The sequence below is a fragment of the Mesitornis unicolor genome, unplaced genomic scaffold (genome assembly GCF_000695765.1).
Source record: "Mesitornis unicolor isolate BGI_N332 unplaced genomic scaffold, ASM69576v1 scaffold37515, whole genome shotgun sequence".
Taxonomy (NCBI): Eukaryota; Metazoa; Chordata; class Aves; order Mesitornithiformes; family Mesitornithidae; genus Mesitornis; species Mesitornis unicolor.
Genome location: NW_010186861.1, coordinates 40678 through 60339, shown reverse-complemented (window position 1 = coordinate 60339; position 19662 = coordinate 40678). Strand labels below are relative to the sequence as shown.

Here is a 19662-nt window from a genome sequence, read left to right as displayed (position 1 = left end):
AAGAGCGTCTTCAAGGATCAAATGGAGCTGATGTTACAGAATCACGTGTTTCCGCTGTTCATGTCTAACCTGGGGTACCTGAGAGCTAGAGTAAGTTCACCAGTTATATCAATTTCAGTATTTGCCGTGATTCTTTGCTTTGCAGTTTGACTTCGTTCTGAATGTTGATGAAAGAAGTTAAGCAAAAACATAGTAAAATTTCAGATAACAACCTTGTACAGTAATTTTTCAGCATTTTTTTTTAAAACATTATTTATCAGTTAAATGGATTGATGGAAAGTAGTCTGTGCCAAATTATTGTTTACCTATTCGATCAGACTGAAGAATTTGAGCAGTGGTTATGGTCCTTTTGAGACCATTTTTCATTAGCAAATCTCAGTAGAGTGGTTGGATGGCTGTGAAGAATAGGTAGTATTTCCATAGAGTAGGTAATGACAGTTTGATTGTAGCTTGAAGAAAATCCCAGAGTGCCCATATCAGTCATAAACAAACAGTTAATTTTCTTTAACTTCTATATTGGTTGTTTTTTTTTTCCCAGAAGGACCAAAACTATGAATGCAAATTATGTGCATACTGAATTTATTGGAACTCGGGAAAGGAAATAAAGAACTGCTTGAGTGCAAAAAACTATGTTACATTTACTGTAAGAATACTCCATAATTAAGGAAAAAAAAACAATAACAGAGAGATGGTTAGCATTGGTTTTGAATCAGTTAAAAAATGCTGAAAATTGTAATTGTCGCTAACTTGCTTTTCTTTTTGTCATGCAGTCCTGTTGGGTACTTCATTCATTCAGTGCTTTGAAATTTCACAATGAGCTAAACTTGAGGAATGCAGTGGAGTTGGCAAAGAAGAGCCTGATCGATGATAAGGAAATGCCTGTCAAAGTAGAAGCAGCCATAGCTCTTCAGACACTAATAAGCAACCAAGAGCAAGGTATGATACAGTGATTCATCAGTTGCATACACTGATTTATTTTTTTTTTTAGAGATGAGAAGGTTGGTGCAGATTTATCTAAACATTTCTACCATTTGAAGACATAGATTGCAGAGCATTTCAATATGTATAGACAGCTTAACTAGTTCATTAGTTACTGTATACATCTCAGAATTCTGACTTTTATATTTTATGGCAGGTCTCTGCACAAAAGTTAGAATCAACATATTTCTTTTAATAAAGTAAATAGTACCTGGCTTTGTTTTTCTTTAGTCAATTGAAATAGCACGTATGTTTAAGAATGAATGCTGCTTATGTGTGAGGGCATGTATTTCCCCCAAAACAGTGGATTTTTGTTGTAGGTGGCATTTCAGTACTGAATGTGGTAAATGTACATTTTATATATTTTGTTAGTCTACGAGTTACAAGCTGTAAAAGTGCCTTGGGTAGGATTTTTTGCCTTTTTTAAAAATTGAATTAAATGTTAAAAAAATATTTTGCTTCAGTAGTCAGTTACGTAGTAGTTTTGAGATACTGTGTATTTGTGTTTATGGATAGCTGATTTTACCTAGTTTCAATTGTTGTTTTTTTTTTTAGCCAAGGAATACGTGAAGCCTTATGTAAGGCCAGTTATGCAAGAGCTCTTGCACATTGTTAGAGAGACAGAAAACGATGATCTTACTAATGTAATCCAGAAGATGATCTGCGAGTACAGCCAGGAAGTAGCTACTATTGCCATTGACATGACTCAACACCTGGTAAGAGGCAATACTAAAATAACAGTCCAGTCAGAAGCACATGCCTGGTTTGGTAAACATTTAATGAATTTTGTTTGAAGTGCACACTGTTTAAAGGAATCTTTATAAAAGTCCACCTATAGTATTCATAATATTTTTTTTCTGTATGAAGCATTTTTAAAACCTGTGGTTTTTTAGAAGATACTGAATTGTGTCACTGGTTCTAATAAACCAAGATCTAACTTTGTAACATTTCAAATGACTTAACATAGCCAGACTTCTCAAAAAAATCGGAGTTTTTAATTTTCTATAATCCCCTTTCAAAAGTAAGGAGCATATTTTTCAATGCTGACAGCTCTTACAGATAAGGCATTGCTGCTGTTGCGTTAGCTGTCTTGGTTTTGCATGTCAAATTAGAAATGTGTTTGCTCTTGAATGTCAAGTTGGTTGGCTTTTTTCACAGGCTGAAATATTTGGTAAAGTACTTCAGAGTGAGGAATATGAGGAAGTAGAGGACAAAACAGTTATGGCCATGGGCATCTTGCACACAATTGACACTATCCTGACCGTTGTGGAAGATCACAAGGAGGTGAGATGTTCTTTTATAAGTCTTTTCTTCTTCTGTTCCTTCGTGCCTTTCATTCATGGCAACAAGCACATCTATGTATATTGCATCACTTGAGCTGACATGTAATATGGACCGTTAAAATAGATTTTAGAGAGAAATATTTTGCATAAGGCTAATTTTTTACAGTGATGAGTCATTTTGTTGTTTAATCAGCAGTTTCTTGGATAGAGTTCCAAGGAATTGGTGTCACATTTGTGGTGCAATGTAAGTCTACATTTCATATGTTCAGGGAAGAAAGAGGTTCTTTCTGCTCCTACCACCTGTGCTGACTGAGGTAGGAAGGAGTTCAGTGACTGACCAGAGAGGCAAAGTTAGTCAGTAACTTTAAGCTCAGCTGGCACAAAAAAAAAAAAATGCTTTGTCCTATATTGTTTTGCTTCCTTGATTTACAATGAGAATCCTTTTTATGAAGCTTACAATTTTAAAAATACATTAATTAAAATAATTATTTTCTTGTAAGACCACTGTGTTCCTTTGGACTTCAAAACATCTTTCATTCTTTTACAAGAACCCCTTGCATCTTTTGAAAGCTAAAATGAATCTTGTAGCTAAACTGAACATCAGGAATCATAGTCTGAAGTGGATTTTAGCCTGCCTTTGAGGTTGAGATATTTTTGGTATAAACTCAGCAGCTTGTTTTTCTGTTGTGTGAAGCACAATCTAAAATACTGTGCAGAGTGCTTTTCATCACAGGATCTTAAACCATTTTAGCATTTATATTAATGATACAGAAATGATGCGTGTGACTGAAAACTGTGTAGAAATTCCTTTCCCTTTCCCCATTAAGTATGGAGAGATTTTAAAGGCTGATAACTTCTAACTCAGGTGTATGAAGGTAAGTGGATGAATCTGTGGTCACATATTTAATCTCTTTGCTAGAACAAGCTCAGAAAGCCTGACAGCCTGCAAGATTATGTCTGTAAGGAGATGACCTATGGTAATAACATGAAATGTCTGTATTTACTGGTTTTTATCAGGCTTATAATGTGGCCATATACTTATCTTTGTAGTTTAGTATAATTCGTAAATGCAGTCTCAGTCCAATGCAGCAAGGCTGAATTCTGACTTCAACACAGTTGTACACTCCCAATTTCTGCATGCGTTCCTCTTACTGAGCCTACTCTGGGAAGCTCTCCACAGACATTAGACAAAAGCATCTCTTCCTTTCTTCCTTTTCACCCATTCTACTTCAAAGGTTTTGGATAGAGGCTTTATCTCAAACACTTTGAGTACAGTGTTACTTTATATACAGACAGGACAACAGATACAGTTTTTGATAGGATCTGTAGAATAACCATAAAGTAAGACTTTTATTTTTTTAATAAAGAAAAATGCTATAAGCGACAAGTTTTAAAGCAATACTGTTTATTGAAAGTTAGAGTACTTACATCAGTGAGACCTTATTTCATAATACTATGATCGTTAATGCAGTATTTAAAAAGTGATAAAAGCCTTTTTGCTTTGAAGGACTTCTCAAACTGAATTAGTCAAATACGTTAATTGATTTACTGTATTTCTAAGTTTTAAAATAAACTGCTTTATGTTTTTATTTCAGATAACTCAACAGCTCGAGAGCATTTGTTTACAGATCATTGGCCTCGTTTTGCAGAAACACGTTATAGGTATGTTTTAGAGATAAGTTTTAGAAAAGCATTATGTGCCTTTATATTCAAAATTCTTAAATTGATTATTGCAAACAATACTGTCTTCCTGAACAGAACTTCATCTTCTTTTTGTGTGTGCTTCTTTAAAGAAAAAGATATGTTAATTTTCAGTTATGATTTGTTTCTCCCAGTCTCCTCCTGTACATTAGTCAGGCTGGTTATTGTGTTTTGGAGGTCAAACTCAAAAAGCAGAAAATGCAGTTGTGATTATAGTTCTAGCTAGCTGCGTTAAAGGACAACATCTACAATTACATTAGTATTTCATGGACATGTTCTGCAATTAAATTGTCAGTACCCTGCACTAAAGAGCTACACAGTTTTCTGGTAAAGCCTGTAAGAAACAACAAAGGTTGAGAAAATAAAAATATTTTTCAGTAAAATGTTTAGAAGCAGTGTCTTTGATGTGCTGGTAGTATACTTTTCTGATGTGTATTTATAATGAGAAACTATGCATATTGTTGTAACTACAGCCAACATAAGGCTATAGAGTCTTTTGTAGTTTTTCTATAGATGAACTTGAGGATTGGGACTTTCAGATTTCAAGGTATTTGCAAGCTAAATTTATTTTTTTAAAGCACCCTACTTCAAATTGTTTCTCCTTTCCAGAGTTTTATGAAGAAATTCTCTCCTTGGCATACAGCTTGACATGCCAGATGATTTCACCTCAAATGTGGCAGCTTTTAGGTGTTCTATATGAGGTTTTCCAGCAGGATTGCTTTGAGTACTTTGCAGGTATGATCACTTCTATTCTATTGATGTTTCCACTGTTTGGAAATTCATCTCTAAAACCCACCTTAATAAGGGTTGCTTCCATTTAGTGTCTTGGTTTAAAATGATCACGTATTTGAGTCATGCCCTGACTGTCTGCTTAGTGTGGGAGTATAACAGGAGCATATTTAAATAGGAGAAGCATGTTCAAATCTTGGCGTGATCAGTTATTGTAGGAGGTCCTGAACTCAAAGAAAGCTGAAATATACAAAGCTAAAGTGAAACTACAAATTAATTAAATAAAATGTAGTCCTATTCTATTTACTTTTCTGAGAATGCACCCTGCATGGTGCACTTTATGAAGAATTCTGCTAAGAATAGACTTTTGCAGAGTTTGAATTTCCAACCATATCCAAGAACCTGAGCTAATGAATTCCATTATAGGACTACAGCCTCACTGGTTAGCATGGATTAGTTTGTAATTTTTTTTCTCTTTTGTTCTCCCTGTTCTGCAGACATGATGCCTCTCTTGCATAATTATGTGACCATTGACACTGATACTTTACTGTCTAACCCAAAGCATTTAGAAATCATTTATGCTATGTGTAAAAAGGTAAGGCTTCTGATTCTTATTGCTATGCTTGTCACTGATACTTAATCAGATTAGTGGAGTGACCCGAACATGCCGGGTAATGGCCAGTTGTTTCAGAACAAAATGAAATTTAGTCTCAGCTCAGTTCCGAGTACACATTCACACCTTTTAAGTGACATGCTTTTTAAAAAATTACACGCAGAGATCTGTGTGGGAGAAAGTTGCTGTTGATCTTGACTCTCTTCTATGAGCAGCTATTTTGGTAAGTAGAGGAATTAATGAAGCCTTATTGCCTTGGGTTGTGTATCTTGCGACTGGATTTTTTTAACTGTCAGCTAAGGTGCAAACTCATTTGAAGTTCTTCCTCCGTTTGTAATGTTTCTCTTCTAAGCTGTTTCTCTCATGTATTATAAAGTATGAGATCATGCTGCAGCCTTTCTCTGATTTTGGGCATTATCAAGTGTTAGGCATCTAGCTACCTGCTTATTTTCAGAAACTTATAGAAATTGAATGTGTTGGAGAGTTCTGCTTCTTTGTCAGGTTTGATTGACACTGACTATAGGCTTGAGAAGAAGCAGTCAGTTTCACATGTATGTGTATATACATAGAGTGATTGCATACATCTTGTTTTTAATCAGAAACTAGAACAGAGATAGAGCTTCACTTTGCCAGGCTCTTAAACTGCCAGTGTCCATTAGAACTGAAGTAAAAAAATGGAAACAGAATGTGGAAAACATCAGTGATTCCTATAAGTGACATTTCCTTTTAAAAAGAGAAAGCAATGACATATTAAGAATACTAATATTCATAAAGAACTGTAACAATTTTTTCTGAATTTTAAAATTAATTTTTAACCACTTATCCTGGTTTATGTCTTGTAGAGATTATTTTTTATGTGTCATGCTATTTTTTGAGGGATTAAGAATAGATATGTGTATGCCACATAGAGGTTTTTTGATACAAGCAGGCACAGGAGCACTTGCTTTCAAAGTTGTCAGTGATTATTACTGATAAACCAAATTGTCATTCTGATTCTTAGGTATTAACAGGAGATGCAGGAGAAGATGCAGAGTGCCATGCAGCCAAGCTCCTAGAAGTAATTGTTCTTCAATGCAAAGGACGGGGTATTGACCAGGTGATATATATTGAGCAGGTTTTCTCTTTTACTGGTTTCCAGTGATGCATGTATGATTCCTGAGAATGCAGTTTAAATTAGAGGATTTGAGGGAAATGTGAAGTGTAGGAGTAGGGAGAAATACAGAAGGAAGTAAATGAGCTCAGGGGAGTTTGTAAGATGTTTTGTTGAGGCTTTTTTTTTTTTAGGTTAGAGCTTAGTGGACATGACCAGAAAATGAATATAGACTGAATGATACGGAAATAGTGTAATGTGCAGGATTTTATTTTTTTGCTTTCTCCTAATAGGATTTCCCTTTTTCTTTTTAAACAAAACACACATTGCTATAAGTATTGTGGCTGAGAGGTTAACTATAGATATCCAACTACTGAAGTTGTTTCTCCAGGTAACTTGGTCCATTTTAAGATTTTTAATTACTTGGTGCATTTGGAAATGAAGAATTTTTAGCATGGCTGGATTGTGATTGCTGGGAAAAACATTATCACATTTTTCTAGAGTTTCTTAAGACACACTTTTGGATAGTAGTCTTTTTCCTGTTAGGGGCTAAATTCTGGTCTTATACTTTACATAACTCTCCAGCATAAATTACTTTTAACATATCATATTTGATGTTGCCACACTGCAGTCCACGGACTTCAGTGATAAATGTTCAGTTAATTTCGCTGAAACCAATATAACTTTACTAATGTAAATCTGAAGTCATTGAAGATAAAAATGTTCCCTGAAAGGTTTTATTTTTAAAAGAAATCTAGAAGGGATTAATGTGAACTGTATGCATTTGCATTGAAATAAGTATGTGGTGGAAGTCTTAATTGAGCTTCACAGTTCTGTGAATTAAAATGGCTGCACACTGAAACTCCTAAGCTAAAGCATTCATAATGCTTTCCAAATTATTAAAAAGCATAAACCTGCACATTGAAATATATATAGATGTTTATTTCATTGTGTATAAATTTGTGCATACTTGCTTTTATCTGAATAAACTCACTCATTTCAAACTTTTATAAGAAATATAACATCACTTTACATTTATTAGGAAAAACTTATTTTTTCCTTGCACATGTAGGTAATTTCATTTTTAATGCCTGTTTTGAAATTGTTGGATATTTTTATTCAAAGATGAGAGTGTCTTTGAGTTCTTTTCTAAACCTTTTATACATGCTAGAACAAATTCCACCAAATGGGACCAAATATTCTCCTCTGTGCTGAGAATAACATCGGCAATTTTTAGCTCAAAGAATAGCTGTTTTGGGGAAGATTTATAAGCATGTAATCAGAGGCTTAAAGTGCTTTTGTATTAGGAAGTTAATAGAGTGCATTCCTAGGGTTATACATGGACTTCAGTTAACTCTGGAGATCAACTCTGATGAAAGCATTTTAAACTTTGTATAATCTGGCAACATGTATAATGCTGGTTTTGGTTTTGGTTGTTTTTTTTACCTTCTCCTTTTTATGCCCAGTGTATTCCGCTCTTTGTGGAGGCTGTTCTGGAGCGGTTAACTAGAGGAGTTAAAACCAGCGAGCTTCGTACCATGTGTCTTCAGGTTGCCATAGCTGCACTCTACTACAATCCTGACCTCCTTCTGCACACCTTGGAGAACATCAGATTTCCCCACAACCCTGAGCCCATCACTGCACAGTTCATAAACCAGTGGATGAATGACACAGACTGTTTTCTTGGGCAAGTGTTGTCGTTTTTTCTCTTAAAGTTCCGTGCTTTTGATTTGTTTGTTCACTTCTGTTTGTTTCTCTAGTCTTGTTGATGAAAGAGTTCTTGTTCCTTGGTTAGTCTGAATAACAGTAATCCACACCAGGTCTGACTGCTGACCTGGTGACCTTGCCAGGAAAGGTGAGATGTTACTACGTCCGTGTAACTTTTCCAGGTCTGTTGAGCTATGTGCTGAATTTTCTGTGTTGTGAGGGTACAAGGGTGAAATACATACCATATTTCAGAATTCTTTTAAGCTCCTTAATCGCAGACTATCTCTCTCCAAGAGATAGTCCAGTATGCATTGAGGTTAATATTCAGAGGTGACCAGCAGGATTTCAGTGAGATGTTAACTTTTTTCCTGAAACACTGTGTACATATTTTCTGTTCTAAAGGATATTTAACTACTCAGTTTAATGTTAAAAAAAACATTATTCTGTCCAGTGGATGCCACACTCTGATTTTAATCCCTGTGAGTTTTACATGATCAACTTGCATATTTATCATTACGCCGTTGATATACTGACTGCTTAGCATACTCCTGAACTTGAACTTCATTCCAACTTCCCTTGGACATGTGTGGACACTTGGGCAGAAGCTGAACATTTGTGAAGTAAATGAAGGTGGACAAAGCCTGTCATCACACAGCTAACCATGTGCTTGATGCTGGGCGGATGTGAAGTCCGGTACTTGACAGTCAGTGCTTGCCTCTCAGCTGAGATTTGGCATCTGACTGTGAGATTTAAATCCACTTAAGGGCAAAGCAGACAGTCAGATGTAGTTTACACCTTCCTGCTATGAGTTACATTTTGTCAATGGAGGCTGACCTCTGACTACTGTTGATGGATAGGCTTAGAATGTGTCTTCTCTGTGCATAGTCTTATGCCAACAGACTAAGCACAGTGTCAGTGTGCCACGTCAGAGCAGTATGCCATGAATGAGCATGGGCCGAGACAGGCAGCTCCTGACCTGTAGATGCATACCTTATTTCAGGCTGTCACTCTTTTCCTACCTGTTTTTTTATTGGCACAGTCTTGTCTTTCCAATTCTAAACGAGCCTTTAGGGGGCTTCTTGTAAGATGATTTCTCTACTCTCCAGTCATCCAAATAGCTTTTCTTCATGCCAGTTCTTACTTGAGTGAATCTTCCCTGAACAGAATTATCTGCCATCTTGGTATAGTGGCATGTTAGCCTCAGTGTTCATCTTGACTTTCGAACTGTGTGGTGCATTATAGCACTGCATTACCTTTTTCATAACTAATAAAATAATGACTCCCAGTCAATCAATGACCAACTGCTATATGCGGGTTTTGTTCTCAGCATGTCCTTTGTATTACTTTTAAAACATATATAAAATGTACAAATGTACATTGTAAAAATTGTTTTCCTCCCTCCCTCTGTCTTTAATGCATAGTTTAGTGGGATGAAGATGAAAGTGCAACAGTTGTAGAACTGCAGAAAAGACTGCCTTATTTCAGATCTGCATGTTAATTCTGTCTCTTTTACTGGAATGTGGAGATACAAGAGAGATAAAATAAAAAAATAAAAGTACTAAGTTAAACAGATATAAAGTGGGAGGGGGGAAATCTCTTATTCATTATAACAAGACAGAACAGTTCATATTATCACAAGCATTCTGACTTCTTCTAGCTGCTGTATATACAAAATGTCTGGGGTACATCCTGTATCTTAACATAAATACACATCAATTAGAGGGATTACTTGAGTTGGTGATGAAGGAGGCATAAAGTACCCAATGTCCCTCATTTCTTTTGGAGTGCCAGTGGCTGAAAAAGGGCACTTTTAAGTTTACCTCTCCCACACCTTGTGGTAGTATTATCGTTAATTACTAGAAAAGAGCAAGATCTTTTAGGATTTCCATCTACCAATTTTTTTATGGCTGAAGCAAAGTTCTTGAGATTTATCTCTTTGTGCTGTCGTTTTTTTTCTACTGCATGTCAAATGCTGAATGCGTACAGAACCAGTATGAAAGAAGATATTCTCTACAGGTGGTAAACTTATCATTCCTTTTTTAAAGGAAATAAAAAATGGAAGACCTTCATAGCCTTAAACAGTTCATCCTGGAGCATTCAGTGAGAAACGAGTCAGATCTAGAGGGGAAAAGGAGGCAGTTCTGACTTGGCTCCAACCTGAAGTACTCCTGCGAGCTGCAGCTTAACTTTCAGTTCTTTTGTGTTGCTCTTCAAAAAGCATCAGCAACTGCAGCTACTGTTCAACTAAATTCTTCTTCAGAGCTGAGACAATAGTTGACAAAGCGTATGAAAATGAAACATGGAGATTATGATACTAGATTCTGCTCAGACTCTGCACTTGAATGGCAGAAAAAGATTAAAATGTATCTCTTTGATCTGCTGCTAAGCAGCGAAATAAATATCTGCAATATTGCTTACATCTGAAAATCTCTTCTCCTTCAGTGCTGTCTCCTTAGTATGTGGCTTCCAGGCTTTTGCTATAGCACTGCATGTCAGGCACTGTGATGTGATGTAAGGGGCTTTTTCCCTTAGGAGAGCACTGCTTTTAGAAGACCATTTGTTTTAGTAAGGGTAGCAAGGGTCGTAATCTGAACAGCAGCCAGGTATTCAGAGGCCTAACTGAACAGGAAAAGACAGAAATGCAAACAAAATCTGGCTTTCTAGAAGCCCTTCCGTGGGTGCACCCCTGCAGACTTCATGTCTTCATCAGAGAAGACAGCAGTGGACACCCTGACTTGTACAGACCTTTTTCTCACCAGCCATTGTCCACTGCTGCTTTGGTTTACAGTTAAATTGCTTTCCAGCAAGAGGCGGGTTTAGGCTTAAATTCAAATCAGCTGGAAGACTCACAGATCCTAGAGAAATTGGAAAATATCAAAGCAGACCAAACTTCAAGTGTGAAGGACCAGGTAAATCTTACTGCCAAATCTTTGTCAACCATCCAGGAAATCTGTGACTTACTGGTAACAGTGGCTCTTCAAGGTGGTCTGTCCACAGAAATCTCACAGCCCTCTGTCCTTCTGCTCCTGTGAAGTCCTAGTACCCAGATGTGCATTTCTGCATGTTCTCAAGCTGGAGCCAATGGTGTTTGCCAAAAGAATGCAGTGTTTCTTGAGCAGCACTTGTGAATTTGTGGGATGAAATCCACGGGAATAATACATCTTGGTGGGGAAAAGCAGTTACAGTAAGATAAGTAACTCTTCTTCCCTGTTATTAAAAATCTGGAAACTATTTAAAACTGATTAGAAATTTAGAATGTTAAAAATGATCCAGGCAAGGAGAGCTCGTACCACAGTATATTGTATTTATTTATTTCTACAGTAACTTCAAACTGAAAAGCCATTCGTCAAACTGCTTTCCACCTTTTCCCTGACAGCTGAAATTTGGGTGAGAATTCTGTGTGACTTACGCTTACTCTTATACTAAAAATTCTTCTGGGAAGCTAGGCTGAAAGGAAAATCTAACTCACTTCAAAAAAAACTCAATAAGTGATCTTATTTTTTAGAAGCTGAAACGGGGGATTTATTTGATAGGAGTTTAAATAGTTAGAAATTGTAGTTTTCTCAGAATTGTGTGTAATAGCCCAGTCTTACATGGGAAAACAGGTTTGTTTCCAACTTTGCAACTCAAAAGAAGTGGCTGATTATTTGCAGTTTGTCCAGGAACTGGATTGAGGTAATAGAAAGCAACTTGATCCTCACTTAAAAGAGCACAGCAAACCAGTAGAGGAAAGGCTTTGTGATTTCCCTTTGAAATACTTTCAGCTTGATTTAAAATACAAAAGATCCTTAGATCTTTTTGTCCTGTATTGGAAGGAAGCGCATTAGCTGGAAAAGGTCCTGCAGATTATGAAGACCACACACAGCTTGTTAAAATTAGACTTGCTTAGGAGTCATGCATTGCACTGCCTTGTGCCGCTTGTTTAGCACTCCAGGCCTCATATACCATTGAGGAAGCAAGCAGAGTCCCTGATTGTTAGGGAGGGCTGTTGTGAGCTGCTGAGCAAATAAGGAGGGATCTCAAAGCGCAAAGCTTCGGGAAAGGAAAATCATATCCATGCTCCCTCGTGCAGACAAAAGGGTGCTGAAATAATGAGCTTTTTCGTAGCGAAAGAATGGTTCTGAAACCATTCTTTGCCACTACGGAAATATGTAAATGATAGAAAACTCTGTTTTGCTCGTTCAGTCCTGTGGGTGCTTGGTACAGCTGGGGCGTAGTAGCTTGCTGAACTCGGGCAAGGCGGATGCTTGTCCTGCTGTTTGTCTCTGCTGGCAGGTGGAAGAAACAAGTCTCCTTCTGGCTCAGGTTCACTGAAGATGGCTTGGTGCCTGGATTTCTGCTGTCCTACCGGGCCTTCTAATAACACGCGTATTCTGAGGACATGTGTTCATTCTTACAGCTTCTCTGTTGAGAAGCTTGAAAATGGACCATGACAAATATGCTGTCTTTTTTGGCCATTTGGGCTGCTTCCTAATGACGCTTTCCTTTTAAACAGCAGTGCTTGCTTCTTGCACTTTCATTTGCTGTCCAGAAAAGGTAATTTAGTGTGAAGCTAAGCCACTAATAACTAAGATTATTTTCTTACTTTTTACTGTGTTGCATTTTGCTATTGGCATTGTGTAACGGTAGCTTTTTCAAATGTATTTTAAAAGGTGGTGCCAAGTGCCATTATCTACTCTGGGGCTTGTACACCGAAATTGCTTCATTATACGTTTGGGGCTCGGAGAAATTTCATGGCTTCCCAGTGTCAAGATGCAGGATAGAAGTCTTGTGCATAGATTATAGAGCTTTGGTCAAACTTGGATGACGCTGCTAGCAGAGAGAGGAGGCAGAGAAAGTTCTTTTCTATTGTATTCTCCCCAAAAGCCTATGCTTCATACATAGGTAGCATCCTCTTTAGCTTGCATTTTGGTCTTCACATGTTGGCATGAGAGCAAATGGCGATGAGCTTGTTTTCAGCATATATAAACTGACAGGAGTAAGGGGTTTAATTCTTCTTTTTTGTGAAAGCAGACCCTGTTCTTCTGACTCAATTTCTTTGGTTGATTTGTACGCCCTTGCTTGTGCCTCGTTCCTTCTGAAAGGAAAGCATTGGAGTTAGCAGTGACGGAAAGGATGCACTTCACCTACTTGCATTTTGGTACATTTTTCAACACGTGTAACAGAGCAGCCAAACCCAACATGACAAAGCGTGTCATTTGATATGCTAGTTGACTTTGTTTTTCTTGGAAGGTCTTCTGTGATCATAATGTTACGCATGGTCATATGAAATTTATTGTTATTGTCAGCTCCTCTGAGAATGGAATCACTTCACTAAGCCCCAACAGTACTAACAGCATGGGAGGTAATGAAATCCCTCCAGATCCCCAGACTTGTTTAAGCAGATGTAAACTTCAGAAAACTGTAATACTTGATGACTTGCATTACTTAAAGAATATTATGGTTCAGTAGCATGTTATATGGGATCTTTGGTAATGAAGTTGTAAGCACTTTTTAAAATGTCTTTCTATAGCAATTTTTGAAGTGGGAGATTGAGTTGGGTGTTCCCCTGTAAGCTTTATTGCAGTCTGTGGTCCACATCTTAATTAGTTTCTTCTCTCTCAACTTGTATCCTCTTCATTCCAAAATAAAGCTGATGCAGTAACAGAAGTATCTGCTGAGAGTCTGGACAGTGGCCATTTTTTGCCACATCTGGAGGTTTGTTCTGTTTCTGTAGGTCTTGTTGACACTTCTTGCTGGAACTACTTGTCCTGCAGAAGGGTTGCACAGAAGCTGTCAGCATTAAATTGAATAGCTCCAACAGAAAAAGCTCCTCTCAGGCCTTTACCAGGAAAATACACTAATGTCAGAGAAGAATTGAATACTACTGGTGTTCCTAGTAAAGGAGAACAAAAGAGTATCTGCGGAGGCAGTTAGAGAATTTTTCCCTGTCTTGTTTGCAAATAACGTCTATTTCTGAAAGTGAAAATCAATTCTTATTTTTAGGAGCATAAGCTCTTACCTAGTTTCCTGGCTATGGTCACATAAAAATCTCTCTGCTATTAATTTCATTATTTTCTTTCCCTTCAGTCATTTATAGTTTATTTGTTTTACTGGAGGTCTACTCATTTGCAAATTCCCTGTTTGAGTGTATTGCCAATTGTTCTTGATACGGTCGAATAATTTCCCTGCTTCCACTGGAGTTAGCAATGTGTCTCAAGTTAGTGTCGGAAATTGGATGTATAATACAGCCATTCTGTTGGACTCTTAATAAACATGTTTAAATATAGCTAGCCCTGTGGCGCTCCATAAATGCACCCTGCAATTCAGTGCGTTCCTGCTTATCATTACTCTTCACTAATAGTCTTTTAGCTAATTTCAGTCCCTGCAACAGTACTGCTGTCAAAGCCAAGGCAAATTAATTTTCCATCCTATTTAATGATGATAATCTGTATCAAATGCTTTATTACAGACAAGATATTCTACACAATTATTAACCAGTATTTATTTAGCATTACAAACTTTGCATTTGGTAATCAGAAGCAGTTGTTCCAGGAATTTGACCAGTCCTTGAAAGGTATTTAATTGTTTTTGGACAAGTGCTTTCCAGTGAGGAACTTGCATTCAGAACAAAGGAAATTATGTGTTTAGGAGCTTCGAACGTAGACTTTGAACACAGTCCCTGTGACATTGTCTTCTGCCATGTCAAACACTAGGACATATCCTTGCAGTGAAAATCTGTTTTTTTGTCTAACAAGTGTGTGTTGTTTCAGACTCCATGACAGAAAGATGTGTATAATAGGACTGAGCATCCTAATGGAATTGCAGAACCGACCGCCTGCAGTGGATGCTGTGGCTGCCCAGATTGTCCCTTCAATCCTCCTCCTCTTCCTGGGCTTAAAACAAGTTTGCGCCTCACGAGAGCTCACAGAACATGAGGAACATGCTAAAGATGAAAAACACGTTGCAGAAGATAATGGTAAAATCTCCCCTTTTCACATTGTGGATTTTGTCTGGATTTAATTTAAAGGGGGTAAGAAATTGCAGTTCATTTTTAAGACTCATTAGCCTGCAGAAAATAGCTCGGCTTACTGGGTGCTTGAAAGATCATCCTAGGAATTGATTTTTCCTCCCAAAATGTAATCAAAACATTTCAATGTATAGCAGCTGACGCTTTGTGAAAGGGTAACAATAAAACTTGCAAGTCCACTCTTCTGGGTTGTGAATGTGCTCCGTCTTCTCACGTAGGCAGCAGCAATTTGCCAGGACTGCACTGGTTATATTCCTGATTCCTGGAAAGAAGCTGTTCCTAGTACCCTGCTATTTGAAAGGCCTCTGTATGGTTGAACTTTGAAGGAAATCCTAGCAAGTCTTCTTTGTCCAAATGGAAAGTGGCTTGCAAAGTGAGGTTAGAGACGGCTGAGGTTCCTGGAGTAGCCAGACCTCTCGCTGCTGTGTCTGCCAGAAGAGGAAAAAAAAAACATCAAAGAATACCTCGTGGAGGGATTTGTGGGTAGTGAATTTTACACAGCATTGCAGGCAGATATGTGTGGCTGTATTTGACTTGGAACAGGAGATAGATGGTTTGAGGTCTGAAAATTAGATTGGATTTAAGAAGATTATGTAATCCACTCAAATTTCACACGTGATTGTTCTGTAATGGTATTACAGAATTCTTCTCAATGCATAAGGAATATAGTATGGAAACAGCACAGTGATTTTAAAATCTCTGTCCTGTGATTCAGTCCCTGCTTATGGCAGCTATAGTGATCTTTATTCTTTCTAAACTGTTAACACAGGAAGAGCTGAAGGTTTAGAATTGGATGGAGATTTTTTTTCTCTTGATTATAAGTCAGAACTAATTTTCCTTAAGTAAGACAGAGTGTTTAGAATTGCATGTTGGAGTTGCATTTAATTCAGGATGTATAACAGTTGTTTCTTAAGGAGAATGGAAGGTAAAGCTAAGCAAAAGATGCTATTTTAAGTTTTGTTCAAATAAAGGAGCACTCTGAAGAATAGCAGGCAGACATTTGATCTACATCTGGCTTTCTCTTTGTTTTGTGTCAATTAACAAAGCACAGTGATGGAACACTTTGTCAGAGACACACTTTCTCAAAATTTCTGGATCCTTTAATTGCACAATGAATAAATTAATTGCATAATTGAAAGAAGAAAAAAGATGGCAGTTTCGCATTCCCCAGGTGTGCTTAAAAACAAAAGTTTAACTGATTTTGAATGTAGGAAACATTTTAACAGCTTCATTTTTCCAGTTCCTCTAAGATTGCGGGGGAAGGATATTTATTAATTGAGGGCCTCCTTTCCAGCCTAAACCTAGATTTATTAATTGTTCTTCATTCAGAAGTCATTGTTTCCTTTATTAAACTTTGTCGTGCAGAAGAGATACCGAGTGATGAGGAGGAGACAAATGAAGTGAGCCAGGCCATGCAAGAGAGCCATGGTGGAGGAGGAGGAGGAGGAGGTGGTGGAGGTGGAGAGGAAGAGGATGAAGATGACGATGATGATGACTGGGATGAAGATGCATTGGAAGAGACGGCTCTTGAAGGGTTCAGCACACCTCTTGACCTTGAAAATGGTGTTGATGAATACCAGTTTTTTACACAAGCACTTTTAGGTATGTGTTTGCTAGTTGGCAGAATAATTTCACGGGATTAAATAGTTTGGAGATGTTTATGATCATCACCAGGAAAAATAACCTTTTCTTTGTTACAAGTAATAATTTAGTTTATTGAAACTTGAAAATGTGATCTTGCTTTCTAATATTAGTCCTAGGATTTTTTTGGCTTACAAGTATTGCAAAAAATAAATGGTAGCAAATACAGCCAGAGATTAATTGTCTTCGTGTTCTCTTTCATAACTTTTCAATCACAGCCTAATTAAGTGGGACTCGGTCACTAGAGGGACTCATATATAGAAATATTTCTCACATTCTATATGTTAAAATCAGAGCAGAGAAATTATTTTCTTCCTCTCCTATTTGACTAATCCTGTCACTTCTAGTTTTGATATGAGTTTTAAATTAGAAGATTCACTTCATCATTGTCGATGAATACTCGCCACATGGTTAACTTTCTGTTTCAGAAAGCAGAGGATGTAATTAAGTTTCCCAAAATAGATCGCCTCAGTTACAGTGGGGATTCTGTGCTGAGAAAACTGGCAGGGATGCTGAACCTGTTTTGCGGTGCAAACTCTATTTTAAAACCAACCAGGGATTATGTGTGCTTCATTTTGTTCTTCTGAAATGAACTTACGATGTAACCTGATAATCATTTTGCATCCGTTCCTGTTCTGACAGCGGTGCAGAGCCGAGATGCAGCCTGGTACCATTCGCTGACAGCACCACTGAGTGAGGATCAGAAGAAACAGCTGCAGGAAATTTATACATTAGCAGAACACCGGCGAAATGCTGCAGGTGAGTCACTTCTCTGGGGCCATTTTATCTGGTGCAGTGATGTTGTAACCGCACCTAATCTGTAACAACAGAAAGAATAAATCTCTGTGCTTATTAACATTTCCTGAGAAGTGTGAGCACTTATATTATCCCTTGCCTGGAAGTGTGAGTTATTCAAAGAGATTACTCTTGCTTCTAATTAGTTGCCTTCTCATTTGACACGTGCCCCTGTTTGAAGAGCGTACGAACTAGTTTTGCACAATCTGACATTTGAACTGAAGAGCAAATTAAGGCAATATCTAGCTGTCAGCCAGGCATTTCATGAAGATTACTATAGATTATTATATGCTTAACAGTCTTGTAACTTCTTAACCACTAACTTGCCTTCACAGCCAGTGTAAGGTTTTAGATGTTTAGAAAGCTTGCATCATGGAAAATAAATTCAGGTTTAATCACAAAGCTCGCAGAGAAGTGCAACATAGACTGGTTCTGTAGAGGGTTAATTTCTCAGCTCAGTTGTAGAGGTGTGTGTGGTTATGCATTTAGAGAAAATCTGAGTGTAAATTATTACTGTCACTGCATTTAGGGCATGAAATTTTGACTCAACTGCGAGTTTTTTCCACAGCTTTGCATTCTCAGCTGAGCTCTGTTGTCTCTGGCAAAAGTGTTCACTATGGACTGTTTTTCATATCCTTTCCCTTCTTTGAATTCTAGAGACTAAGACAATAGGACAACAAAGTGGCTACACTTTTGACAACAAAGGACTGATCACAGCATTCAACTTTGCTGGAAGTACTCCTGGTGGCAACTGAAGGATCGGCTACAAAGGTCAATGGGAAGAGTCTCATCATTACATTTTCTTGACTTCTGAGTGATAGGGGAGGGTAATTTAATGCTGCTGAAGGTTTTCTGGAAAATAGCAGTGTGCTTCCCCCACCAGAATGCTCTTTCTAACCAGCTACTGTAATGTACAAATTCTTGTGGTGTTTTTATAAGTTGATGGACTGAAAGGAAACATTTCTCCTCTAGGAACCTGAATGACTGGGAGGGGCCAGGCTGCATCTAATTGAGTTGCACTTCTCAGGTTTTTGCTGTGCAGAATTGATAGATTCATATGGATAACAGTGCCTTCTGTTGTACATGGATTGCCTGAACAAATGGATTTTGGAGCGCACTATACTTTTTTAAGTGTAAGGACATTTCTTGATACACTGTAAGCCTTGGTTCCATGTTTTCCTGTCACCTGCTTTTTACTACTCAGTTTAATTGTTTGTTGGTTGCATACACATTGCTGAATTCAGAATATTCTCTCATCTTCCCTATTTGGTGCAGACCAAATACGTAGAGGGAGGTATCTGTTGAAGTTGCAAAGCATACACTGGTTACGTTGAAGGGTCTTAACAAAATTGCAGATTTTCCCTTGATGCACTAGTCTTAAAGCATATCTCTTGATCATGAAATCAACTCACTTGAGTTATGATGGCACACATGGCAGGTGGCAGCCCTAAATCTACACTGATAATACCTCCTGCCTGGACAAGCAGTGTGGCCCTCACATGTACATGTTCTACATGACAACTCTTTTATTTCCATTATTTTTGATGAATATTGGATTTTGCTTGGGGTTCTATAAACCTCTTTTCTGTTTTTATTCATTCATTACCATTCCAGTGGTAGTACTGAATAATGTGGTACAAAATATTTACAATATTTTATTTATCTTGAGAGAAGGAAAAACAGCTCCAGACTTATTTCTTCTTACTCTTAAACTTCTGTGTTTGAATTTCTGGTCTGCATTCCATTTGGCTGGACTTGTCCCATGCTGAAATTTCATTATCTGTCCGATTTTTTCCTAAATTCCAAAGATTGCTTTCTCATAAACTGAAACACATCTAACAAGGTGTTTGTGAATATGTTCATGTAGTGAGAAACTGATAGCGGTACTAATTTGAATAGGTGCCCCTCCTTTAGATCTCTTGGGATCTCAGTGGTGTAGCCAAAACAAGCAGGGGTGCTTTAAGATGTGAAGTTTGGATTGGAGATAAAATATTTAGACCAGATTTTGTCTCTGTGTTAATTTCTTTATCACTTAAAATTATTTACCAAGCAATTTTAAGCACATACTGATAATGTATTTCTTTAGAGCAGTGCCCCAACTGGAAAGTTTGAAGCC

General features: G+C 37.5%; 1 protein-coding gene across 1 annotated transcript in view; it reads left to right on the top strand.

The window, feature by feature from the left end:
- The window catches only part of IPO8 (importin 8), a 41217-nt gene extending 22304 nt beyond the window's left edge, over positions 1–18913 (top strand). The window contains exons 14-26 of the mRNA XM_010185263.1: positions 4–90; positions 771–936; positions 1534–1694; positions 2137–2262; positions 3857–3923; positions 4572–4697; positions 5189–5286; positions 6305–6400; positions 7861–8081; positions 14854–15059; positions 16476–16712; positions 17394–17510; positions 18204–18913. Of these exons, the coding sequence (XP_010183565.1) occupies positions 4–90; positions 771–936; positions 1534–1694; positions 2137–2262; positions 3857–3923; positions 4572–4697; positions 5189–5286; positions 6305–6400; positions 7861–8081; positions 14854–15059; positions 16476–16712; positions 17394–17510; positions 18204–18301 (1806 nt within the window). The 3' untranslated portion in view covers positions 18302–18913. The remainder of the gene's footprint in view (positions 1–3; positions 91–770; positions 937–1533; positions 1695–2136; positions 2263–3856; positions 3924–4571; positions 4698–5188; positions 5287–6304; positions 6401–7860; positions 8082–14853; positions 15060–16475; positions 16713–17393; positions 17511–18203) is intronic.
- Positions 18914–19662: the final 749 nt, after the last annotated feature.